The sequence below is a fragment of the Macrobrachium rosenbergii genome, chromosome 10, assembly GCF_040412425.1.
Source record: "Macrobrachium rosenbergii isolate ZJJX-2024 chromosome 10, ASM4041242v1, whole genome shotgun sequence".
Taxonomy (NCBI): Eukaryota; Metazoa; Arthropoda; class Malacostraca; order Decapoda; family Palaemonidae; genus Macrobrachium; species Macrobrachium rosenbergii.
In genome coordinates, this window is record NC_089750.1 from 63,598,891 (window position 1) to 63,626,630 (window position 27,740).

General features: G+C 37.5%; 1 protein-coding gene across 1 annotated transcript in view; it reads left to right on the forward strand.

The window, feature by feature from the left end:
- LOC136842706 (c-Myc-binding protein-like) overlaps positions 1-24,113 on the forward strand; it is a 60,979-nt gene extending 36,866 nt beyond the window's left edge. The window contains exon 3 of the mRNA XM_067110400.1: positions 19,587-24,113. Within this exon, the coding sequence (XP_066966501.1) occupies positions 19,587-19,748 (162 nt within the window). The 3' untranslated portion in view covers positions 19,749-24,113. The remainder of the gene's footprint in view (positions 1-19,586) is intronic.
- Positions 24,114-27,740: the final 3,627 nt, after the last annotated feature.

Sequence of the window (27,740 nt, forward strand, 5' to 3'; positions counted from 1 at the left end):
AAGCTTCCACCTCACTATCCGGATATTCGGAGAGGGTTCTGTTGAGGGCGCTTTTTACGCTCTGCAACAGTCTTTTAGGGAGGAGGATACCTCCTCCATGGTCTGTTTCATGTAGCCGTCGTCAGCAGTAGTGTCACAGCAAGCTATGATTAGTGTGGCTGCTCTGGGTTCAAGGGATGTGGCCAGTATAATGAACTTGTTGCTTCTAACTCATGTCTCCAGTGTCGGCAATTATGCATTGTTGAAGGTACAAATGTGAAAGTAGAGGGTTCCTGTCTAACAGGGAACAGCCGGTACCCACTTGAAGAAGCCTCTTAGGGTCTTGTGTCTCCGCATGCTTTCTCTTCAGGTATGTCTCAGGAATCGCTGGGACTTCCACATCGAGAATGCAGGTATAATCTGGAACGATTCTCGCTGGAAACGTCGGATCGTCTGTGATTGTCAGAAGAAGCGCATCTGCCATCCGGAAGGTCTATAGTCTCCCCTCTTCCCGACGTTCATCTGTACTCAGATGCCTCATATCAAGGTTGGGGAGCAACCTTAGAGGAACCCAGGCTTCGGGCCTCTGGATGGATCGGGAACGAGAGGAGTCATAACCTTCAGGAACCTCAGGGCTGTAAAGGAAGCCCTCAGGTGTTTTTCAGTCCTAGTGTGCAACACAGTAATGGGTCTGCTTTGCGACATCGTAACTGCCATGTCGTATCTGAGAACTCGGGGGCCGGGGTGGGGGAGAAGATCATTAGAACTTAGAGGTGTATACTTTCCGCCATTCAGTCTCATTCATCAGGTAATCAGGAATTGCGGTAGTGTCAAAACGTCTATGACTCTAGCTCCTTGCTGGCTCTAACGCTCGCGGTTCCGGAATTCCAAATGCTCCTTACGGAAGTTCTGATGTCCTCCTCATGCGGAAGATCTTTTAGACAACCACATTTTCACCATTATCATCCAGACTCTTGCGTGATGAACCTAGTTGCGGGCGACTCCCGAGCAAACAGCTAGACAGTCCAGACACTCTAAAGCTATGTCTAGACAGTGTTTCTTTCAGCTTGAGAAGTCAGCCCATAAGCTTTACCAGGTCAACTTGACATGGGGAAGTCTGTGTCGTAAGGAAGGTCATTCCATCTTTAGGCCTGCCATAACCGAAATAGCTGGTTTTCTTTTATTCCTTCGGAAAGTCAAGATTCTTCCATTTTTCGCTATTGCTGGCTACCGCTCAGCACTTTGCAGTACATTTTTCTGTCTTCCCGAAAATTTCTAATAGTAAGATCTTCTTTGACTTGTTACGTTCCCTCGGGCTCTCTCGTGAGATTTGTCGGAAGTTCTGATGTTAAGATAATTGGTTAGGTGTTTTATTTCTTTCTTTCGGCTTTAGCTGCAGATAAAAAAAAAGAAAAAAAAATGGACGAGCTTCGGGACGTGTCCGAGGCGAGAAATAAGTATTTCTCTTCCGGAAGTCGTGGCCGAGGCTAAAACTCTGCTTCGTTCGTTTAAGGTTCTTTATCTGCAAGTGTTTGGTTCTGGCATCAGCGGGGATGTCTTTATGTCCGATGCGATATTTATCAAAGGTTGATAAACTCCGTCCGCTTCTGTGTACACTTCTTGTCTCACCGCGGAATCCTTCCCGTCCGCTGTCAAGGATGCGATTAGTTACTTTCGGAGAAGGGTTCCTGATTCCTGGTTCATAAGCGCTCACTACACGAACACAGTTGCGGGCACACTTCACGATTTCCGTGTGGTGCGAGGTTTATGCCCTTGAACGCAATTTAATTTGACGTGACATTATATTTAGTATTTAAGTTTTTTTTTTTTTTTCATTACCGTACAGTATTTGGAGTATGTCGACTTCATCTTCCTTTCTAAGGAATGGTTCAGAGCTTTCTATTCTGGAGGTAGTTTACTTGCGAATCCGTCTTTGTTTTCTTCCTTTACTTACAAGACATTCAATTCGCCCCACCGCGTATAGTGACGAATTCTCCTATCTAGGGTGCGTTCAATTAGCTGAGGTGGTATTCTCTTAGTGCGAAGACTCGGAAGGTTATTCTTTTAGTCCACGTTTAACGGCGAAGTCTATTATCTAGGGTGCGCTCATTTAGCTAAGGTAGTACTCACGTAGTGCGGTGATTATTAGGTTAACTAGTTAGAGAAATTCCTTCTAGGCTTTAGAATCTTAAGCAATAGTGATACTATAATCACATGAACTTAAGTTTAGTACATCTTAAGTATCCTAGTCTTTGATAGTTTCCCTACGAGAGTCCAAAGAGGTGCTCTTGTAGGCTAGCCTAGGTTGTTTCATCAGCGTTGGGATACTTCTGCGCTCGTCAGCCTTTGCCGCAACCTGCAGGGCGGAGGGTCATCAGCTCGGCACACTGCCTCATTCCCTCCCTAATGGGTAGGCTCTGAATAGTCACTTGGGAGATGCATCGTTCTCCTTTTTACATGAAAGTTATTCTCTTAGTTCGTGTGTAGCCGCTAACCCTTCTATCGTAGGTGCGTTCATTTAGCTAAGGGGGTACTCTCTTAGTCCGGAGGCTCTTAGAGGTGGCCAATTGGAAGTCGGTGTCGGTTTTCACGACTTTCTACCTGCGACGACCAACTCGATCTTATAATTACGTAGTAATGTTAAGGGTGTGGGGAACTCTAGGTAATGAACGTAGTCTGAGGAAATTTGGAATTTTGGATTCTCTGTTAGTCAGGGTTCATAGTGAGAATATTAAGTTTGACGTTAGTACTGTGAAGATAGGCAGATCCAGTGGACAGGTTTGGTTTCTTCAACCTCTTCTGCGCAGACATCGGCGGCAACGGACGGCGAAGAACTCAAAGACCTGCACACTCAACTTCTCCTCCATACATGAAAGGCTACAATAGCCACATGGGAGGTTCTTCGTACCCCTCCATACATGAGAGTGCTTTGATTAGCCACATGGGAGGTTCATCGTACCCCTCCATACATGAGAGTGCTTTGATTAGCCACATGGGAGGTTCGTCGTTCTCCACTAATCATGGGAGGCTATGATTAGCCACATGGTAGGTTGGTGTTTATTTTTTGCTACTCTCTATCCATGAGGAGGTTTGAATACCACATGAGAGGTAGCTCGACTCAGACCCTCCATAAATGAGTGCTTTGATTAGCCACATGGGAGGTTCATCATTTCTCCACTAATCATGGGAGGCTGTGATTAGCCACATGGTAGGTTGGTTTTTATTTTGCTACTCTATCCATGAGGAGGTTTGAATACCACATGAGAGGTAGCTCGACTCAGACAGTACCTAGACATGAGACTGACGTAGGGGGTACTCTCTCTACAGACACTCTCACCTGCCGAGTGAGATAACCAGGTGAGGATACATTCATTTATAGAGTAGGCGAATAATGAGTTACTTGCTTTCCCTGTTGGCAGGTCGGGCTGAATTAGGTTGATCCCACCTCCACTAAATTTTGTTAATTGGGCTAATTCAGGTGTTGGAGTTTATTGCAATATGAAGTTTTCATAATAAAACTAATATTGTAATACTTACCTGAACACCTGAATGATTCCCACCCTCCTCCCCACTTCAATTTGAATAGTGGATAACGCAATTGGGGTATCTCGGCCTCACTCGGCCGGGACTTGCAGCAGTGTTGCCAATGGTACTTCAGGTAACTCATTTGACTAGATTTTCCTGTAAGCATTGGTAACGCTGACAGTTTATTACCCACTTAGTGGGTAAAAGCTATGGGGATGTAGTTCGGGCTGGTAGGTGACCAGGGCTAATTCAGGTGTTCAGGTAAGTATTACAATATTAGTTTTATTATGAAAACTTCATTTTTCAACTTCCCATGGAAAGTAGGTAAAATTTTTTAGAGATTTTTTTCTTACACCATGTTCATTTGCATTTATTCCTGTTTCCATTGATTTTTTTTTTTTTCTTAAATTGGCCAACCTTGAAGTTTGCCCGGTGGGGGTTATGCATTATATATAATTAGCCCGTCCCTTAAGGGTAAATACAAAAGTAGCCGCCATTTGTGTTGGGGCAATGGTTGTTATTTTCATTGAGGGTATTTTTGTGTTGGTGACAGCCATTAATATGATTCAAGTTTCTTTCATTGCTGGTGATTGTATTGTTGGTGTAATATGTAAGCATTTAAAAAGTATTTATATGAAAAAATGAAAAGTGAGAAATTAAGTAGGCAATTAAGATATTCTGTATCATGGAATTCCTTGAAGGGTTCAAAGATGGTAGGTGGTAAATCAGGTGAAATGCAATCTCTTATAGGTTTATGGTAATTGGGACTGGGGATCCCATCAAACAGTTTCTAGATTATTCAGGAACAAAACAGTACCAGTACTACTAAGCAGTCAAAAGAGGAAGGTAAAGCAATGCTTTTGCTGCCTAATCTTTCACTAGGGAAAACCATGGGGTAGGAAGACAAGGGGAGATTGCTCTAGCTTTATGCGAAAGGGATCAGGTAACTTAACATGAACTCATTTCAAGCCATACTAAGCTAGACAGTGCCCGGTTAGAAACAGAGAAAATTGCAGGACATATTCCAGACAACTCAAAAATTGATAACATTAGGCAGGTGAACCCAAGGTTCCCTCCATTGGTGGATGTCTCACATATTGACTTAATTCCCCAAATTAGTAGTCACTAATTTTTGAAATGAACCTTTATATAGCCATTATATAGCTTTTACTTTGGCACCAGTGGCAGTTCGACAGATTGAAACAAAAAACGAGAACATTTGGTTTTTTATGAATGTGTCATGTATCCAACTTCTTTCCCCCCACCCCCCCCACCAGGGGACTGATAGGTACAAACACTCGTAGCCGGTCAGTCTACTCCTGTTGCTGGTTTCGGTAGGAATTCAACAGATTATACTCAATGTTCTGTTGGTTTGTTCTTTTTATTTTTTAATATTCGTCGGTAAGAACCTATAAGGTAAGAGTTGCCATAATAGGCGTTATTCCAGTTTTATTGACCCTCATGATATATTTTTGCTGAGGGAAAGGTTGTGGCTGGATAACCATATGAATTGTAGTTGAACAAAATGGGGTAAATGATCACGAAAGGAGATAGCTTGTTAAGTTGTAGAAAACAACTATAGAAGATAATACTTGTAAGACCTAAGTTAAAGGGATGCATGTCTTGTCTGCTTCCCCATTTAGTAACTGGTTAGGTCCTCTGCTGTTTTCTTTGATCTGTTACTCCAAATGAGCTTCCCATCCATTTAGGTCATTAGATACGATAGGATGGAGTAATTTTTTATGTTCACTTGGTGTAAGTTATCATCGTTAGTGTTATTTTTCTGCACTACCCTCCCGAGAATCTTGGTGAGTTAGGGTTGTTTCCTGCGTTGGAGGAAAGGTCAGTGCCCCCACTTTTTCTTGTCTTGTCCTTGGCACGTCCTGTCTTACTCCCTCATGGCTTGGGGTGACGGAACCAGAACATGTCGGAAAGCGGTGCAGATATGTACCTGTTGTCCCTTTCCCCTGTTTGGTCTGGAGGGGCACCAGGTCCATTATTAGTGGCGCCAGCTGTAGCCGGAATTCGTTCTCCAAGGAAAGCTCGGGTAAGATTAAGAGAAGTTTCCTGACGTTTTCACCTCTTTAATTTTAACGTATCAGATCGGCTTGGTAGCATTGATGCTTCATCTCTTTTTGGTAGCATTTAAGCAAGTGTAAGCTAAGGATCCTTTGTGGTTTAAGGATAATATAATTAACAGTTAGCATCTAATGAGATACCTTGACTGTCTCCGGGTTTCCTGTGTACAGGCAGTCCCCGGTTATCAGCGATCCAGTTTTATGGCGCTTGTTTAGCAATGACGATAACTGGATTTTTGAGGCCGATATGTGCCGATCCATGCTTATTGGCACCAATAACCAGGGATCAGCACTATTACAGTATTGCTGAATTTTGGTTATCGTTATGCCGTCAGGAACGGAATTGCTGATAACCAGGGGCTGCCTGTATTGTGGATTTTTTCGGCCAGGGCAATAATGTGTCTTGCAGTTTTGAAGCAACAGCAGCATGCGTCTAGCTCGTATTTGCTCATTTTGCTGCATTGTTGTGCATGCGTGTCTATCGCTTACCCGTACACCTATGGCTTGTGCACCCATAGCGTGCATGCCCGTGGCTTTTGTGCCTATCTTGTGCACATCTACGGCTTTTATGCCTCTTGTGTGCGCACTTACAGCTTGTGTGCCTATCGTGTGCATGCCCATGTCTTGTGTGCGTATCGTGTGTGTGTCTATGGCTTGTATGCCTCTCGCTTGCAGACCTGTGGCTTGTCCGCCTATCGTGTGCGTGCCTGTGGCTTGTACGCCTATCGCCTGTGCGCTTATTGCCTGTACACTTATCACTTGTATGCTTTTTGCTTGAGTGTCTACCGATTGCGCTCTTATTGTGTGTGCTCTTATCACCTGTGCACGTGTCTCCTGCTTCACTATCACCTGGCTATAGAGAATCTCGGTATGCAGTATTGTTTTGGCTTCCATTTCAGTGGGCAGGTGGTTGCTCTTAGTAGTCTCAGAATTCTGTTTTGCAGATTTTGACTCCTTTTCCAGTTGCGGGAGTTTCTATCAGTAAACGGTTACTGTTTCGTTTTTTCCTATTCCCCTGTGGTTTAGGAATATTCTTGTTATCATGAGATTTTCCTGATCAGAATTTAGAACATTTGGTTGAGCTGACAGGTTTCCAACTGAATCAGTCTTCCTTTTGAGCCGGAGCAAGTGTTTTTGTTGGCAGTGATTGAAGAGGAGTTTTTCTTCTGCCATTGAGGTTGGTAGTCTTTGCCCCAGTCTCTCTGGAGTATTTTCGGTAGCCAAGATTTATCCTGCCTTTACTGTGGCAGGAGGGCGAGTTCTTGTACTTCTGTTGATTGATGAATCAGGTGTCTGATATACAACCGGTACATAAGTGGTCACAATTTCTGTTTTCAAAGAGATTAATTGCCTTCTGTAAGGAGAGGTTAACATACGATTTTGTGGAAATAGAGCCTTCATTTGAGCTGTATTGCAGTAGGTGGCTTGTGTATGTTGGAGGCTTTAATGCAGTTCATGTAAAGGGGGGTAAGGTTTTCTTTCTTGCCATCATATATTGTAGAAAGAGATATACTTCGTAATCTAGGGGTCTCTTTCCAAATATGGGGGTAGCATTGGGGAAGGACTAGTCCCTGTGCAGGTTTTTGATTTTGGAGTTGAAGATATTCTCACTGTTCAGAGTTTTCATACAGAGAAAGTTTCGCCTTTATTTGCGGTTTGTATTGCCGCTAATTGCTTCTTAGAGGTTTTCAGTCTGTATAGAAGTTTTTTTAAGTGAAGCAGAGTTCTTCTCATCAAGGTCATATGATTTTGGGGAAGTTTTTTGACCTGGCAAAAATCAGGCTTGGGTTCTTTCCTGTTACCTGAACATGTGTCTGCAGGTGGTTTCTTTATCAGATTTGATGTTAGTTTAAACTCTCATGAGGAGAAGGATCCAGTCCTGTAGATGCCTCAGTGTAGGTTTAGGGCACGATCATGGGAGATCTAGAATTCTGGAAGTTTAACTGGTATTGGAGGAGGTTTGTTACACCTATAATCCTGAATTTTTAACAATCAAGAGGAACTTCAAGCAGTGTGTATGTAGAGTAGAGCACAAGTAGCATTGTTATCAGACAAACCATCTTCCCTTCTTTAGGTATATATACTGTATATATTTATGTGCATATGTAGGTATACCTTTGACCCTCGTTAAGCCTGACCTCATTAACCCAGACATCAGATAAGACAGACATCGAAGATGGTCAGCCGATTTGAAATATGTAAAGTTCGTCCACAATTTAAGATACTTACTGTTCTTCCGCTCGTCGTGTACCGTTTTCCTTTATTTTTCTAAAGATAAATAAAAAACCTTTCATTTATATTTTTATTTTATATATACTGTTCTGTATTTATACTGTACTGAACTGAAATGCTTTTAACTTGTAACCAATTTAACTTGTGCATGGTATGTACCGTCATTAAGAAACGCTATTAACAGTTTTATGTTTATTTATGAAAGAAAAAACATGACAAAGGTAAACTTTATGAAGACAAAAGCTGAGTTACTGAACAATACTTGTTTACGTGGCAAATGACGAGAGAGAGAAAGAGGCATTGTAATTCTATCCACGAGAGATTAAAGAGAAGAATTTTGTTTTAAAGGTATGTCAACGCAGCTTTAGTAAAATTTTCTGAAGCCAAAAAAATTTTATTTATATTTTGTTGCTGAAGAATCTCTGAACCAACAGTTTTGCACTCAGAGTAATAAGAAGGAATTCATTCTATTCTTCATGTAACCAGTAAAATACATACACTATTAAGAGTAATAAGAAGGAATTCATTCTATTCTTCCTGTAACCAGTAAAATACATACACTATTAAAAACTACGTTTTGTATTCAAAGCACGCACTTATTTCATCGTCAGCTTCTCTAAGCAAACGTTCTTTCTCAGACAGAATGCAGCTAAAACCTGATTGGCTGGCTGGTTTCCATGGAGATCTGCTAGCCAGTGACAGCCCTCTACCTCTGTTCTATTTATAGTCATGTCATGGTGGCACTAAATGTGAACGTTGCCTTGATCCTGATTATTTAACTGCTGATAGCAAAAATTACTCAATAATTTGCTTTATATAATTATTTCTTCATGAAAACATGAATTCAACAATAATTTTAACTTTATTACAGTGGTATGAAAAATCCCACAACAGTCTCTTGTGGTGATGCGACATCACTTGCAAATCCTATTCTTGGACCGTCCTCAGATTTACGACTGCAAATTGATGACGACGTCAGTAATAATAAAAAACAACCCTCTCCAAGATCGATATGATGAAATGTATTTTAGTCTTTTACTTATCATTAAAATTCACAAGTTGAATTACAGTCATTTTGATCATGTATATTTTTGCGTTTTACGGAATGTTTTTGTTGAAGACGAAATGTGTTAGTGAACTTATGGTCTTCATTGTCTCACTATTTTATTACTGATGATCTTAATCATCTCACATTTATTGAACAGTATATTAATATAGATAGTAATAAACTATAATGGATAAATAACTAAAATAAAAAAACATGAAAGAGGGAAAAAATTTTACTCTTCATTTTGGAGACTCCACTTCATTACAAAATTATGTGCTTATGTCTTTGCCTAGGCATCTACATATGTGGCTGAATTATATAATTTTTATCATGTTTTATTCTTAATTTTTCATCTTTTACCATGAGCTTTAATTCAAATGTTTCTACATTGGTTTATTATCCATTCTCTTTTTAAAAATAATGAAATGCAGTATATTTATAGGTTTTTATAGGTATATATATAGATATCGCCGGTTAAACCGGACTACCGGCTAAGAAGGACGCCTTGGCCCCCCTATTAGCCCGTCTTAACGAGGGTTGATTGTATACACATAATGTGTAGGTTTATATTTGTACATTATATATACACTTATGACATCATTACATATTTTTTATCCAGCTAGGTGTTGATGTCATTGCTTATTCTTTTTACTCAGAATAGGAAAGACCCTTCTTTGGACAGAAGCATGGAAGATTGTGGCTTTCCTTTGATTGTTCTGAATAGGAACAGTGTGCTAAGGGTCCAACTAAACAAGAGGAATAGTATTCTGCGTACAGAACGGCTCTGAATTTTCAACTGTGTCAGTTTCTATAACAACTAAAAAATCTGAATGTAGGCATATTTGTGACTTGGACCAGAAAGTTACCAATATTTAACTTTTACTTACAGGTCTTCTGACTGATCTGGTGGATGCTTTCAGCAGTATTAGTTGGTTATGAACCCTTACATCTCACATTTTATGATTGGAGGAGAGTGAGTTATCAAGTTTAGAGGATCCAAGGAATATAGGATGTTCCTAGTAGTACCTTGGTGGCTTAGGAGGATTTATTTTGGGTTCTATTACCTCTTTAGTATCTTTCCCTAGAACTCATTCTTAAGCTTTTCTAAAACTTCCATGTGCTAAAGTGTTATAAGTTTCCACATGATCCCGATGTTCACATTGGCACCATAACCATGTTGTGCTAGAGTGAGGTTTGTCTGGTGTGGACTGAGTATCTGTTCTCAAGTTTGCAAAGTTTACAAGAGGTTCAACCACTAATATTTTCAGAGGGAGTGGTTAGTTTCTCTGCTGGAGTTGGGCTGGAGGTATTTCCTGAGCATGCCCCTTGAAGCAATTAACCCTTTCTTGGTAGCCCTAGGACCTAGAATTACAAGTGTTGTGGAATGCTGGCTTTTGCATTGAAGATACTAGTCTTGGTCTTGACCAAGGTTGAGAGCAAAAATGTCTATTTTGAGGCATTTCATTTCTCAGGGTTGTTAAATGCAGAGTGGACCTTATTTAAAGGTAATGAGTTTGACTCTTTTTTATGTCATAGAGGGCAATTAGATTGTACCTAGAGTAAGCCTGTTAGAGATGTTATTAATCATTTATGTTTAGGGAGGAGCTAACACTACTATATCTAAATGCTCTGCCCATTTTCCGTTATTTGGTCAGATTAGCACACATAACCTCATCCTGAGTTATTACCTTACTGGAAGTAATTATTCAGTATTAAAATTTAGTGGATGTACTCAGTCACTGAGTTAAATACTGTAATAGTCTGTTTGAGACTAAGGGGAGTTGTCTTTTTACCAATTTGTTGTTCACCAGTGCAAGGTCCTCTAGCTTGGGCAGGAATACCAAGCTGTTCCCTGGTTAGGTCTAGACTGTAATGCCTTTCCTACGCTTGCTAGGTTACAGGAAATCATCATATATTAGGGCAACTTTGTAAGTTGTCTCTTGGCATTGATTACCCTAGGGGACCAGGGAAGGCTGTGTTTCCAATTTCTTTCAGTGATGGATGCAAGCAACCAAGAGATGAAAGGTTTCATCACAATCCCACAAACTGCAGATGACTGCATGGCATGGTACATGGTTCTGGTGAGCTCAATGCGAGGTCTCTCAGTAATGCAATTATCAGTGCTGGGAGAGAACATACTAATCAATTCTGCCAACACCAGTGGTCAGGGTGTAAGTCATGGTCCCACATTAAGGGTTTTTTTCCAACACTGATACCTCTGTAAACAACGTGGTTAGGTTTCTGCAGTTTCTCAAGCAGCCTTTAAGGCTAAAGGGCCATGTTGGCTTTGGCTGTAGGCGTGTCTGAGGACAAAGACATTAGATTTTTTCAAGGTGTTAAAGTGGAGTTCCCAGGTCTCTGCTACGTACTTTACCTTGGAAACTGTATGCAGTTCTCCAGTTCATTATTTTGCCGACCTTTGAACCGTTTAGAACAAAATCCCTGTAAAGAAGTTTTATGGAAACTACAATATCCTTAGACACAACTAAAGAGTGAGAGAGCCACAATCTTAGTCAGATAGGGTAGGCTTTGCTAAGACAAGGCAGTTATCTTTGCCTTATTTTGGGCCAAGTATAGTTTTGGGCTAGGCCCTTAACTACAACAGTATCTTTTCTTAGCCAGGAGTCACTAGGGCTTGAGGAACTTGACCCTTTGGGGTCCAGTACTGTCTGTAAGGATTGTTGAAATTGCACTAAAAGGATTAAACCTGGTGTAAAGGTTCTATGTTTAGTGATTTGGAAATGAGCTTCCGAAGAGTAGGAATCTAGTATTAGTTGTTTTCATGAGGCCTTTGGATAAGGACTTTCACGGTAATTTCTATCCTTAATGGATGGTAAGCCACTGGACATGTGAGCAATGACTACAACTTTTAAATTTAAAAAACTTTTCCTTGGTTAAGATATTGAAGTCACTCAGTTGCATGGTAATCTTGTATTTGATTTGATTTATCTTCATGATGTGGAGATTAAATACGATTATTGCAGAGCATTAACAACTCTGATTTGTGCAGGGGATATTATGTCCTGAATCGATAGGTAGCCTTTTTTGGTCTACTGCCCTATAAACCTGGTTGTGGTTTTTGGGAAGCTTGGAGGTTCTCGGTGTTGAGTATTAGAAGTATACCTTTTGTGTACGTATGCACTTGTTAGTTTTCCATTACTGGCTCTGCAGGGTTTTGGCACAGTAACCCTGTCCCTCCTGCTGAAGGGGGCATCCTCCAAAGAGACCTCAGTTGTCTTAATGATGAGGATCTCATACCTTAGTGGCAGTCCTCCTAAGGTGTCATTAATAGCCTGTGTATTGAATTCACTGGTTAAAACAGACACTTGTTTTGTACAAAATATTTTGTTACTAAGTAGCCTTTAAAGGGTTGACTGATTTCCTCTTTGCCCCCTCTTTTTCAAATGTGGGAATTGGCTACATAATAGAGAGGTAAGATTAATTTTAAAAATATAAATACTTAAGATCTATTTTTTAAATACCTCTCCATTATATAAATTGCCCTCCCTACCTCCCCACATTCAAAGTGGACAGAAATAGACTGACTGGCTACGAGTGTTAGTACTTATCAGTCCCCTGGTGGGGAGTGGGGGAAGTAGATGGATGGAAGACGGCTGTACAGTACATAGAAAACCGAGTGTTCTCATTTTTTGTTTTAATCTGTTGAACTACCGCTGGCACAGAAGTGAAGGCCATATAATGGAGAGGTAAGTATTTAGAAATAAATCTTAAACTAAGTATTTATATTTTAGTCAGCAGCTCTACATATTGTAATTAGAAAAGCAGTTTTTTTTATAAAACATTCTGCAAGCCTGTTACAGATAGTCCCTGGTTATCGGCGATCTGGTTTTACAGCGCTTGTCCAGCGACGACAATAACTGGATTTTTGGCGCTGATATGTGCCAGTCTCTGGTAGTTGGTGCCGATAACTGGGGATCGCCGCTGTTATTGCTTATTTTTGGTTATCGGCAATTTTTGGTTATCTTTATGCCGTCGGGAACGGAACCCCCTCCGATAACCGGGGACTGCCTGTATAACCTTAACCCTTTAACGCTGACTGGACGTATTTTATGTCGACAAAAGTTGTCTGTCGGGTGCCAAGTGGACGTAAAATACGTCGACTACAAAAAGTTTTTTTAAATATTCGCGGAAAAATACTTATAGGCCTCGTTTGCGAAAAATTTTAAATCTCGCCTCGAGGGATGCTGGGAGTTCACGGATCACGTTGTTGTTTTGTTTATAAGTGTGACCCAGCTGCGCACGCGCGAATTTCTTTCTTATCCCAAAAGAAAGCATCAGCTAACTCTGCTGAAAATGTCAGAAATTCTTTAGTCACTTTGTCGTAATTTTTGCACCGTTTTGTATTAGCCATTACATGAAGTTTTATATATGAAAATGTGCGCAATTTCATGTAGAATACAAAAAGAATAACTCATGGTTGTAGCTTTTATCAATTTTGACATATTTTCATATAAATCACGATAAGTGCCAAAATTTCAACCTTCAGTCAACTTTGATGCGACCGAAATGGTCGAAAAATACAATTGTATGCTAAAACTCTTACATTCTAGTAATATTCAATCATTTACCTTCATTTTGCAGCAAACGAGAAGTCTCTAGCACAGTATTTCGATTTATGGTGAATTTTTGAAAAAAACTTTTCCTTACGTTCGCTATAACTGCTGAAAATCTCAGAAATTCTTTAGTCACTTTGTTGTAATTTTTGCACTGTTTTGTATTAGCCGTTACATAAAGTTTTATATATGAAAATGTGCGCAATTTCATTTCATGCAGAATACAACGAAAAATAACTCATGGTTGTAGCTTTTATCAATTTTGACATATTTTCATATATCACGATAAGTGCCAAAATTTCAACCTTCGGTCAACTTTGACTTGACCGAAATGGTCGAAAAATGCAATTGTAAGCTAAAACTCTTACATTCTAGTAATATTCAATCATTTACCTTCATTTTGCAACAAACAAGAAGTCTCTAGCACAATATTTTGATTTATGGTGAATTTTTGAAAAAAAAACTTTTTCCTTATGTCCGCGCTAACTCTGCTGAAAATCTTGTAAGAGCCTGACGCCGTCTCTTCCAAACACGTGTGTATTCGTGTGTTCGTCGTCCGTCTGAGTGGACAAGACAACAAGAGCATCTCGTTTTCTCTCTCTAAAGGAACGCGATTTCAACCATACAATATTTCTGTCTGTTTCTCCCTAACCATTGTTGTCTTGATGTATGTACAGTCACTCAAAAGTGTTTTGCAATATGTTCCAGTAGTTTTCGTTCACCTAACAGTAATTTGTTCTTTTGATATTTACAAGGAAATGCAATTTTCTTATGCGACTTTGGTTATTAATCATGCGGTTAACAATATAAAAAAGAATGGCGAGTGAAAAATTCATATTACGAAAAATGACGAAACATTTTGAAAAATTTCACTTCAGATGATTAGGCAAAAGAGTCAAAGAAGAAACTATATTTCGAATCCAGATAAAAGCTTATTGACTATTTAAATAATATTGAATAATCATCAATGAAACTATATATAAATAAAGAAAGAAAGAATTCAACCATTATTGTTGTCAAAAACAAAAAAGAAAAAATCTCGTAACTTTGTATGTTATCGTGTGACTCCACATTCGGGCAGGAAAATTAAACTAAACTGTCTCGTTACTTGCACCGATAAGATGGGCAACAGACTGCCGCACCACAATCATTAGCTTGCATAAGACTAATGTCTCTATTGTAGATATTGCTTGGCATCTTAGCGTAAATAAAACAACCATGTATAGAGGAATAAAACAACAGAGAGAACGAGGAAATATGATAAATTCATTGTAAAAAGTGGAGGACGACCCCATTGTTGCACTACTGTTAAGGATCATCATCGGATGATCACTGAAGGAGCTCCGCCTAACTCCCCTGACAAGCCGGTGTTGCCATAAAGAGAGAACATTACGCTTTTCCTTCAAGTTGCTGCTCAAACCATCCGTAACAGGCTACATGAGACCAAGATATTATTTCATCATACTCTTACCTGCCAAGAAACACTTCATATCAGCGAAACACAAAGAATAGAGGCTAGGGTTTGCGTTATAATATAACCCAGTGGCCGATGATTTCTGTAAGAATCTTCTTTTGCTATGAGGAGGAGACATTCTCCACTGATGAGCATGGTAGTCTTCTTCACTGCTGGCGTTTAGCATTAACTAAAGTAATGTTGAACTTCTTGATAATTTTAATTCTTTAGAAACTTAGATAATAAGAAATACAAAAATAGGCGTTGTATATTCAGTTAACTTCATAAGAGGCATCAAAATGATAGGACTAAGTAGCAATGAAAGAAATAAGAAATTACACATGATAATGGCATTATATATATATATGTGTGTGTGTGTGTGTGTGTGTGCGCGCGCGCGCGCCCGCACGATTATATTCTATGTATTACAAAAACGATGTGAAATCTGTTAGTCTAGTACAGTATATTTTATATTAAGTTTCACTAGTTCACAATATACATAGGATTAGTCATTCAGAAATTTGATTAATAATAATGTGCAAGCAAATCTTTACAAAAGTCGTATTTGTTGATGTTAATAAGACTGATAGTTCAACTTATAACAGTTGTAGGCCTATGTCTACAAAGGTCACGCATATGGAGATAAAACAACGATAGTGGTGGCAGTTGGAGATGAAAATATTAAAATATAAGAACAGCGATGACCTCTGAAGTATTATAGTAACATCCTGTAATTAAGTAAAGTATGACAACGGTAAGCAGTATCAGAAAAAGCCCTGTTTAAGGGAAACTGCAGGTAATTTCTCGGACCCACCATTAGTGTTCAGCTGTATCATGCGCTTACAACTGAGTTGCCAAAAAGTGCCAGATGTCGCTATTATAAGCTGTTGTCCAAAAAGTTTTGAAGTATGTTGCAAAACTTTTTTGAGCGATTGTACAATCACCACTACTTGCATTGCCATGCAAGCATTCTAATCATTTACTCATAGTGTTTCAAGGAATCTTCTGTATCAAACTGTGTGTATGTTTCTGTTTGTGAAGACGCCAAACGTCTCGCCACTCCGATGGACAATGAACACACGAACACACACGTGTTTGGAAGAGACGGTGTCAGGCTCTTACAATCTCAGAAATTCTTTAGTCACTTTGTCATAATTTTTGCACAGTTTTATATTAGCCGTTACATAAAGTTTTATAAATGAAAATGTGTGCAATTTCATGTAGAATTAAAAAAAAATAACTCATGGTTGTAGCTGTTATCAATTTTGACATATTTTCATATAAATCACGACGTGCCAAAATTTCAACTTTCGGTCAACTTTGACTCGACCGAAATGGTCGAAAAATGCAATTGTAAGCTAAAACTCTTACATTCTAGTAATATTCAATCATTTACCTTCATTTTGCACCAAAGAGAAGTCTCTAGCACAATATTTCGATTTATGGTGAAGTTTTGAAAAAAAATTTTTCCTTACGTTCGCGCGCGCTGACTCTGCTGAAAATCTCAGAATTTCTTTAGTCACTTTGTCGTAATTTTTGCACAGTTTTGTATTAGCCGTTACATAATGTTTTATATATGAAAATGTGTGCAATTTTATGTAGAGTACAACAAAAAATAACTCATGATTGTAGCTTTTATCAGTTTTGAAATATTTTCATATAAATTACGATGTGCCGAAATTTCAATCTTTGGTCAACTTTGACTCAGCCGAAATAGTAGAAAAATGCAATTGTAAGCTAAAACTCTTACATTCTAGTAATACTCAATCATTTACCTTCATTTTGCAACAAACAGGAAGTCTCTAGCACAATATTTCGATTTATGGTGAATTTTTGAAAAAACTTTTTTTACGTCCGTGCTTTACAAATTCATGCATCATTTTGTGATAATATTTTCTCTGTGTTGCTTTGATCGTTTTACAATTTGTTATATTTCAAAATCATCGCAATTTAGTGTACAATACAACGAAAAGAAAATAGCTCATTAGCTTTAACCGTTTTGCTCACAGCGCGATTTGTATACAATTATATATGAAATTTTTTTTCGCGCTGTCATATATTCCAATATTTATATATGATATTTTTTTTCATTTCTGATGGTTGCATACTAAACTTCAGGCAATGAGAAAAAAAGGAGCCAAAAACGAACTCTTAATCTTAAAAACTAAGCATGCTGTGATTTTTTGAAAAAAACTTTCTTTCTGCTTCGGCACTAACTCCCAAACCCCGCTGGCATACAGCAGGCACTTTTGTAGATAGAGGCTTGGCGTTTAAGGGTTAAATAACCTTACTCTGTGTGAAAATGACCCTCTCACACCAGTTATGTAGATGTTGAAATAAGAAAAGTCCCACTCAAATCAGAATCCAATGTTCCACAAGGTAGTTCCGCATTCCTCTTTGCTCTTCTCCATCTACAAGAGTGAAGGGAAGGGAGGGCACTGACAGTATGGTTAATTGTTTTGAAATAAAAACATGTTTAATTTTAAAAACTATTTGTTAAAAACATGTTTAATTTTAAAAACTATTTGTTCTTAGAAATCTATTATTCTTAGAAATCTATTATTCAAAAATAGCTTTAATTGCAATTCAGGAGAGAGGGAGGACAAAGCAAGAGGCCCATTAGCCATATTTCTGAGGAATAAAGTCATGAATAGCGTAATGATGAGTGACTCAGATTCCCCATGACCAGTAGCACATGATCCACATTGATGTAGCTTTCATAAGTAAATATCAAAAGATTTCTTATGGGTCACATCACTTGGATAAAATCTTATGAAAGTGCTTGCTTTAAGGAGGTAAAAGATCTTAAGATTATACTTAAAAGCCAGCAAAGAGGAGTGCACCCAAACTTTGTGGGCGTTGTTTTTTTCTTAAGATACAAGAGTGCCTCCTCTGAATTATCTAAGTAAGCCTGGGAAGTAACTTGCTGAAGTCAATAGGAGACAATTCTTTAGAACAGGAAAATTTTGTCATAAGGGGAGGGTATGGCAGGAATAGCCAATGAATAAAAGAATGAGCCACTTTAATTATAAGTGAGTTGACCACAAGTTTCATGGCAAACAAAATTCACCAAGTACCAATGACTGGAATGAGAGACTTTGCCTGAAAGGCATGGATCTTACAGACTTTCTTGGAAGACACAAAGGGTCAAATCTAGAATGGTGTCTGGGGTTATGAGGAGGCTAGTGAGGTTGTGCAGCACCAAAGTCAAGTCCCATCTTGGAGGTTAAGCAGTAGCCCATGAAGTATACTGATCTGACTGGTGAAATAAGTTAAAATATTTCTATCTTTTACCAAATTTAATTTTGTTGTAGAAAGACAAGAGAGAACAGACCAGTTACCTTGAATAGTAGAGAGAGACCTTAATGACATGTCTCTGGTATATGAAGAAATTGACTAATATGGGAATAAACCTTGAGCAGATTAGAACCTCTGTAACACCAGTCCATGAATCTGAGACTAGGCCATTCATGAAGATGCAGTGACTCTGGATACTCTGAAAATGGTGGAAGTGGGGCTGCTTCAGAAGGCACCTCTAAGCATGAAAAGCTTGGGACAGTTTACAACAAGATTCATGTGGTCTGGAAACCCCTCTTGCTGTGGATGAAAAGGGGTGATAGAGTCATCTGAGTGTTCACTGTTGTCCTAAACTTCACTAGAACCTGCCTCATGAGTTCAAACGGAAGCATACAGATATCAGAAAGTACCAAGACTGAAGCATGGTGTTTACTGTTCAAGCAGTAAACAGTACAGTGGTAGTCTGGTGCTGAAGTTATTGTTTGCTGTTGCTTCCAGGCAATTATTCAGAGGTGGCAAGACTTCAATCACTTTCTGTGGGAGTATTCTTTGTTCCTTGATTTCTTGAGGTCCTTGTGTCCATATACATGTTCCATTATAGATGGAGGGAGTATGCATTTTTTCTTCAGTGGCAGGACTTTGATGCATTTACCAATGTAGTACCTAATTCAGTTAATTTCTTATCAGTATTTATTTTAAACATTACATTTCAGCGGAAGTTGCTTGGAGTCCATAGGTATGACTAGAGCATGGTGGCATACATGTCGTAAGCATAGCCTTTTCAAAATCGGCAGGGAGCATGCACAGGGTTAGCAACAGATGGGAAACAACACATTAACTTCTTTAGTGTTTGGTAGATTTTGTAGGCCACTGAGCATTAGCTTCATCATTGGAAGGAAGACTCACTGATGGACAACAGTTGCAGGTTTGGGAAATCATGGCTGGATCGGGTCTGATTGTATATCCTATAACAGCGGATGTCTTATGTGGACAGTGGCCAGTGATTTTGGAATACTCTATAGTGTATGTTAATAACTGCTGACTTCATGTTTGTGTATGCACTTTACCACCTCTTTAAGAAAGACTGGGAGATCAATATTGATGGCCTCATCAGACTAGTCAAGGATGCAATAAATGTCTGCCATGAGAGGTTTGAGAAGTAAATTGGCTTAATTTGTGGAATTGGATACCACAAGGCCGGAGGACACAAAAGACCAGAAGGAGTGTCTTGTGCAAGTTCATGTCTTTCTTGAATAATGAGGGATTTCCTCATAGTTTTCTTTCGTAAAATGAATCTGAAATGTTGAGTGCTGTGTTCATTGTATAGATATTAGATATTATTGAATAAGTTAAGAACTTTTTTTACATCATGCTGTTTTTAAGTAAGATTGTTATTTCAGGTCAAGGAGCAGCAAAGCCAGATTGAATCTCACGTAGCTACAATTCAAGCTAAAGAAACTGAAATTGCGTCTCTCAAGGCCCGTCTTGCTCAGTTTGAAAAAGAACAGCAACCAGAGAAGGCACCTCCAGAGGGAAATGCAGAGGGACCCAAAAGTGCGTAGTGAAATAACAGATGAAAATAATGTTTTGTTAAAAACTTAAAACCAGTTTTATAGGTTTTGGAATTCATAAAAGTTATATACTTTATATAAAGTGCTAAATAATAGTGCTAGGTTAATATAGGTTTTTCATATATACAGATATACTTTTATACAGTATTCTGTGCATTGTCTTCATTTTTACAAAAGTATTGCAATCATATTACAGTGTTTATTGAGAAGAATGTTTGAGCAGGTTAGTTTAAGATTGAAAGTGCTTTTTGTTATATCAGTATAAATAAAGCATTATTTGGTATTACAATATTTCCTTGTATTACCTGGCTCACAGTGTATAAAAGTCCAGTTCATCCAACATCTTTGTTCTTACTTTAGCCTCTCCCCTATTCTTATTTTAGCCTTTCCCCCAACTTGACATTTCCTTTTCATTAGATCCTGAGGTCAAGTATATACAATCTTATTTGTTATGTATTCTCTGTCATGTATATTTGGTATATTTGCAGTCTTGTTATGAATGGTTGGAAAATTTGAAGCTGGCATTATGCTAGTTATGACATCTTAAGAAGTCATTTGGATGGGCATTGCTTGTACAGAAAAAAAAAGTTCTTATCAGGCTTGCATTTAGTTCGCCTATTGTGATTCCATTTTTTTTTTATTGTTTTTGTTAATTGGTTACAGCTAGATGAACACAGACTTGAAAATAGGTTTGTATATCTTTGATGAAAAAATTTGGTGAATAGTCTTGTACAATTGAACTGCTGCTACTAAGCTTGTAGGTTGCTAGTTGCCAGTTGTAAAGATCTTATTGGGTCATGCCATGACTGCAAGTACTTTTGGTGAGCAAATTCATGAGGATAGTGCAACCAGTCAATGCTTTACATTTAATTCATTTAAATCTACACTGTGACATATGTAGAGGTTGTGAGGCTTGCTGACTGAAAGTCTCGATATACATCTTTCATCTTGTAGCCTAGATTTAAGTTATTAATGTATGGTTCTCCTGATAGATTTTCTCTTCCTCTAGAGAGGGTATTAAGGAATTCTTTGATGTTTGCATAATGTATTGTTTTCACATATTTGATGACATTGATTTTGCTTCTGTGATGATACTTCTTTTTGTGGGTTGCTGTAGGTTTTTGTTGGTTGTTTTTGGTTGTGTAGAACATCTGGAACCTATGTTATATGTAGGAACTGAAATTTTTGTATTGTTTCTGTTAAAGATGTTGTAAAAATACATGTTATGTAAAAACAGAGAATGATGATGCATAAAGTTGTGAGATATAGGGCGATCCTAGAAATATTTGAATAGTTTTTCAAGAGGTTGAATTTATCTTTAGAAATGAAGGGATATATTTTGCGTACCCCATGACTTCATGTTTGTTCAGCTTGTGGTATTCATGTCGGAATAATAAAGTGGTACATGGTAGAGCAATGATAAAAAAAAAAAGGCTTCTTGTTAAGAATTTATCTTAATAAAAGACATACAGTTTAAAATTTTAGTTGAACTTGCAGATCAGCATACATAAAGATGTCAAGTTTTTGTTAGATTTTATTTTTTGACATCAAAAGATTTGATAGCTGGTAATGAAAACCATTGCTTATCATGTTTGCGGTAACTATTCATCATTGTCTTTTTATTATTATGTATGAAGTTACCTACACTTTAGTTTTTAATCACTGCATAAAAATTTTACCTTCACTCTTCATTGTACTCTCTGCTGCCTGTGCTTGACTTTAGAAGTAGTATTCTCCCATTTTATAAATACTTCCTTAACAAACGGTTACTCGTTGGCTACTCTCAGAGGATCCAGTCCCTGCATGTAAAGAATACAAAATGGTATTAATTAATAGTAATTCTATATTGTCAAATACCCACCATTAAGACATGCCAAGTCATGGTAAAAGATTGCCCTATTACAAGTAGCAGGAAATGGAAAGTCATGGACCGAAAACCCCTTCAAGAAATAGTCAACCATAAGAATACATACAGTATTATGATTTTGAGCAATTGTAACCTAATACCATATATAAGGTACTATTTTTACTTTTGATTTGGGTCAGCTTTATGAATGGTGTTAATTTTACCTCTGTGGGCTTTTGTGAACTACATACTCATCTTTTTTTCTAGCTAGCATAATGCAAGCCTTGGGAGATGTGTGCACAGGTGCAGAGCTCATAGTTAATATTCCAAGTTTAACCATACCACTGATGTGACTTACATTAACAGTTCTTTTAGTAGTTGGTCATGAAATAGTGCTATTGGTTCATTGTAAGTGAAAGTGCTTTTGATGATTGATTATTAAATTGCATATATTTTATCTACCAAAACATGATGTGCTTAGTAAACAGTGTACAAATACAAGTCATGCATAATCCATGTTTGTGTAAGAGTAAAGTACTGTAATGCATTTCATCTTTTGTGTGTTGTACATGACAAGTTAAAAAGTAAAATTTTATAAAAAAAAATTTTTTCGTTATTACATACCCAGGAACCCAAGAATATTTTGTTAAGAGAATATTGTGTAAATGATCAATGATTAATACTTGTATACATTTTTATTGTTTCCTCTTTTAGATGATGGTTATTTTATGCATATATCATTGTTTTTTTTAAATCATTTACAAATTGTAGCCTAAACATTATCAGTGGCTTTTTGGCATGCTTGAATGAGAGAAAATTTGGTGGTTGACTGAAATGAACTGCAACCATATATTTTAATTAAATTTTTTGGAATTATGTCTGTTTACTGAGTTAGACTAAATACTCCAAGATGAAATGTATTAATTTATTTTGAGCAGGAATGGCTTTATGCATATCTTGTCCCTGTACATCATTTTGACAACTTGCCATATGGTAATGAAAAATTTGTTACTACAGTAGAAAGTTTATACTGTATTATATTTATCAGTATGAATAAAATATCACTTGTAAACTAGTGGTGTACCCAGGGGCAGAATTCAAGTTGAAATGTATTAGAGTATTTGTGTGGCAAAGTGCCTTGATGAATAAAATATATAGGGAAATCCAGTATGTGATACAATAGCCAAGTTTTCCTTAGTAAAAATGTTAGTTTGCCTCAATTCAAAGTAACCAATTTTACTTTGGAAAAGAAATGTTGAATTTAGGCAATTACCTAATTATGGTCAGCTTTTTTCATGAATTGAAGCACTTTACAACTTGCCATATGGTAATGAAAAATTTGTTACTGCAATAGAAAGTCTATACTTTATTATATTTATCAGTATAAATAAAATATCACTTGTAAATTAGTGGTGTACCCAGGGGTAGAATTGAAGTTGAAGTGTATTAGAGTATTTGTGTGGCAAAGCGCCTTGATGAATAAAATATATAGGGAAATCCAGTATGTGATACAATAGCCAAGTTTTCCATAGTAAAAATGTTAGTTTGCCTCAATTCAAAGTAACCATTTTTGTTGAATTAAGGCAATTACCTAATTATGGTCAGCTTTTTTCATGAACTGAAGCACTATGCAAAGAATGTCTCATTAAATATATTAAGGACACTTTATCACAGAATAGAATTCAAGTTCAGTGAACAATTTTCATACAAGTAAAAAGCGTAGGCCCTACTGATTACAAAAGTACTGGTGCACAGAGAAAAGAATTATTCAAGTGATAGTTGGACTTTCATCAAATGTACGATGGTTCGTTTGAATTGGAACAAATGAGGATATATAGACTGAAGTATTACCTACTGTATAAATTGGGATATTATTATGGAAATGAAAATATCCAGGTGGAATAAAAGGAAAGTTGTAACATGCGGCTGTGAATGAATGAGTCTAACCCATTGGTTAGTTGAGTTATCATTTTGGAATTTTTCTGTATATTGAACTCAAAATGAGAGGCAAATGTCTCTGTTAAAATCTTGTTTTCACAATATTTGCTATTTTGTAGTACAGTGTACATGTATTGAGATTTTGAGAATTTAGTAAACTATATCATGTGCTTTTGATAATTTGGAATCTGTAGCATAGGAAAGCTGCACATCTTAGGTAAAGGGTCTAATCTCATTTTGGCTAAGGGTTGAAATAATAGTATAGAGAAAGGTGCATTGGCTGTAAATAAATTTGTTCATTTTAATTTTCTACTAGTCAGCATTTCTTGATCTTTACATTAGTTATATTTAAAGGGGTTTCATGATTTGCAAATATGCCACATATTAATTATGTTAGGTCTTTGTTAGTACTATTAGATCCTTAGCAGTAGATAGGTAATGTGAAATGTGACTGCATGTTGAGTCATTTTTTGATACTATATATACTTACAGTGTATATATATAGTATAATATCCCAACTTTGAAATATTTTTGTACAACCATAAAGTATAAAAATTAGTGGGTTATTCTAATGTATGAAATTTTACTTGGTAACCTCAGTGTCTACATTAGGCATGGGATTTTGTTTATTAACACTATTCTTGACCTAACTATCTTCCACCTGATATCCAGGTATACTAGAAATTATTTTACTAGTCTTGTTGCAGTTTGAAAATCAAATAAGTGTTTTTACATGCTTTTATTTAATCTGTCTGTCTGTCTGTCTGTCTGTCTGTCTGTCTGTCTGTCTGTCTGTCTGTCTGTCTGTCTGTCTGTCTGTCTGTCTGTCTGTCTGTCTGTCTGTCTGTCTGTCTGTCTGTCTGTCTGTCTGTCTGTCTGTCTGTCTGTCTGTCTGTCTGTCAAATCTTGTAACGCAATTTCCGACCTGTTCCCTTTGTCTGATGGACTTGAAATTTTGCATGATTACTCAATCCTGGTAACAGTACAACCTTACATGATCAATAGGTCAGCAGTGACCTCTCCCAGTATCTCAGGATTTGTATGAAACTTCGGATTTTTCATAACTTCTTTGACTTGGTAAATAACTCTTCGGATTTTTCAAACCTCCTTTGGCTCGACAGGATATCAATTTCGTTAGCTACAATCATGAATTGATTACAATTTCTGTCAAAACTAAAAAGTATAAAATAAAAAAAACATTTTTAACACATGCTTTTATTAAAATGCACTAAAAAGTTTTTTATATAGATAAGAATTCCAAAGGATCAGAAGCAACCTTGTCCTCTTGGTCTCCATACACATGACCAGAAACTATGATGTATGTTTTCAGCTAAGACAAAAAGCAGTAGAAAATAATGCTTCTAAAGTTACACATGCAGTGACATTTGATGCTCTGTCTGTGGTTTATTATTTCAAGCAAGTGAATCTTGGGTATGGTTCCAGAATTTGACAGGGGACCTTTCAGCTTATCCAGCTCTAAAACTTTCCCTAAATACACTTTGAAGTAACTTGCCTCACCTGGGATTTTGAAGAGCAATGCTTCAGAGCCCAAGAATTTTCACAAATTTTAATGAAATCATTGCCATATCTGGAAGATTTAAGTCTTTACAATCATTAATGTCTGTGTTTTGCTGCTTGTTTTCATGGAGTCCAGTCATATGGGAATGGTTTTCTGTTAGTATCCTTTTTTCCACGTTCTGCATTTGATTTAAGGTTTGGAGCAGTCGTAGATTATTCTGTATAAAGTATGGCAGTTTTGGCTGGGCCAGAGGAGATTGGTAACTAAATGTTAACTGCAATAGTGAATGGAGAGTATAATGAAAGGGTGAGGAAGAGAGTTTGAGTTAAAAACCTGTGGAAGCCTTTTACATCATTTTAATGTTAGAATAATTGTAGAAAAAGAGCAAGTAGGTGCTGTAATAAAAATTGACAAGTATTTGAGCCATCCTTTAACTCAGGGGTCAGTTAAACCACCTAGTAATAACAGTGATAAGCCATTCTGTGGTTTATGACATTATAATTCTGCATGATACTTTACCATGATCAAATGTCAAGGCAAATCAAACCATTAAACATTATCAGGGGATTAAACTAGCATAGTTTAATTTTGACACCAAAGTCCTCAGATTCAGTGATCGTCAGTGTTTTGGTTACAATTCCTGGCCCTTGGTACAGTTAGTTTAATATGCATTGTCTGTCTCAGCACCAGTTAATTTTAGGTTACTTTTAAAGCCCTTGTCTGTGGTGCTGCAAAGTTGGTACTACATTTAATGCAGGGTATGGCTGCTTTTGAGTGGTTGTGGATGGATGACTCCATATATGTACCTTTTTAAAGGTACCGATGTTCTTGGTCTTTCTACTTGTCTTTGACCTACTACTTCATTGCCTACTGCTGCTTTGACTGAATATTCCTCATGCTATCTTATTAACTGTCCCAACCACATTGTTTAATTTCCATCTTATGAACCCATGTCGGTGCAACATTTATATTTTCCCACTGTACCTTTTCAAAATCTCCATTTTCTGTCAGGTCTTATGTCCATGCTGCTTATATAAGTAAAAACCTTTGTATGCAACAGGTTTTTGCTCTTATCTAGCTGGTGTGATTTTTATTTACCAGTATTGCAATCTTATTACGTTTCATCCAGGTTGTAGTTACTGTCTTACTGTCCTCTCAGTACCTGCTTCATGGTCCACTGTCCCCAAAGTATGAGACAGCTACCTCTTCTAAGACCTGCCTGTCTGCCGTGACAAAATGCTATGCTTCTCTCTCTTTCTCATTAACTCTTACGCATATTTTTCTTCAAATTTCATTTATTTCATGTATTTTGCAATCCTTAGCATTGTATGTGACACCATCTGTAATATTCAATACTATATACAGTACTCCTCGTATGGGGACACTGCCACCAGTGGTTCACTTGCAGTGCACTGTAGACTTTACTTAAGGTTCTTTGTAGCATCCCTTTGGCTCCTACCTACAACTCCTTTCATTCCTTTTACTATACCTCCGTTCATATTTTCTTTCTTCCATCTTACTTTCCACCCTCTCCTAACAATTGATTCGTGGTGCAACTGTTAGGTTTCCCTTTCCTTCCTGTTACACCTTTCAAACCTTTTTATTGTCAGTTTCTGTTTCAGTGCTAATTGACCTCATAGATTCTGGCACTTGGCCTTTCGCCTAAATTCTATATTCTAGCTATATAATGTACAGTACTGAGTTCACTCCCGCACCATTGCCACAGCTTTCATAAGGCTATTTTCCTGACTGTCTCTTCCCCCACATTTTTCCAGTCACCATAAAGTGTGTGATATTTACTTTGCTTTTTAATCATCATCTCTCCATTCTGTAATAACTAGGTTTTCTCCATATAGCAGTTCTGTGGAGTCGTCTTTTAAGCTTTCTCCTTGTTAGACACCAACATTTATCTCGGATTCTAATGAAAACCTGCTACTGTCAGTGCTCTTGATCTTTGGTGTAGTGCAGAAACATTGCTAGTTCAGTGCATTTTCAGTAGTTTCTGCCTTTGTAATGCTTGTCTGGTTTGTTGTCTTGGTAATTTTATTAAATTCTTACTCAAGATCCATAAATATATTGTATAATATCCTCTTTGCTAATGCCCCTGTTATTCTATTATTCCTTTTTCTTCAACTGTAATTTCTTTGTTTTCACCTTTGTTATATTAGTCCCTTTCACATCTTTTCCAGCTTTCCTCAGCCATTTTGGCATCCTGAGTGATTTTACTTTTTACTCTTATTTTGAAATTGTTTCCATTCTCCCAGCTCTTCAGCTTTGCCTCTGCCATTTGCTTTTTAGGTTTTTTCATCTTCTTGTAATATAACTACTCTCTTCCATGCCTCTCCTCAGTTAGAACTTGATAGCTCATTCCTTGCCTCTCCTCAGCCAGAACTTGACAGCTTATTCTCTTCTCTTCCTCCTTGCTTCTCCTCAGCTGGAACTTGATAGCTAATTTTCTTCTCTTCTTCCTTGTTTCTCCTCAGCTAGAACTTTATAGCTTATTTTCGTCTTTTCTTCCTTGCTTCTCCTCAGGTAGAACATGATAGGATATTTTCTCCTCTTCTTCCTTGCCTCTTGTCAGCTAGGACTTTAATGCTTAGTTTCTTCTCTTCTTCCTTGCTTCTCCTCAGCTAGAACTTGATAGCTTATTTTTTTCGCTTACTTGCTTCTCCTCAGGTAG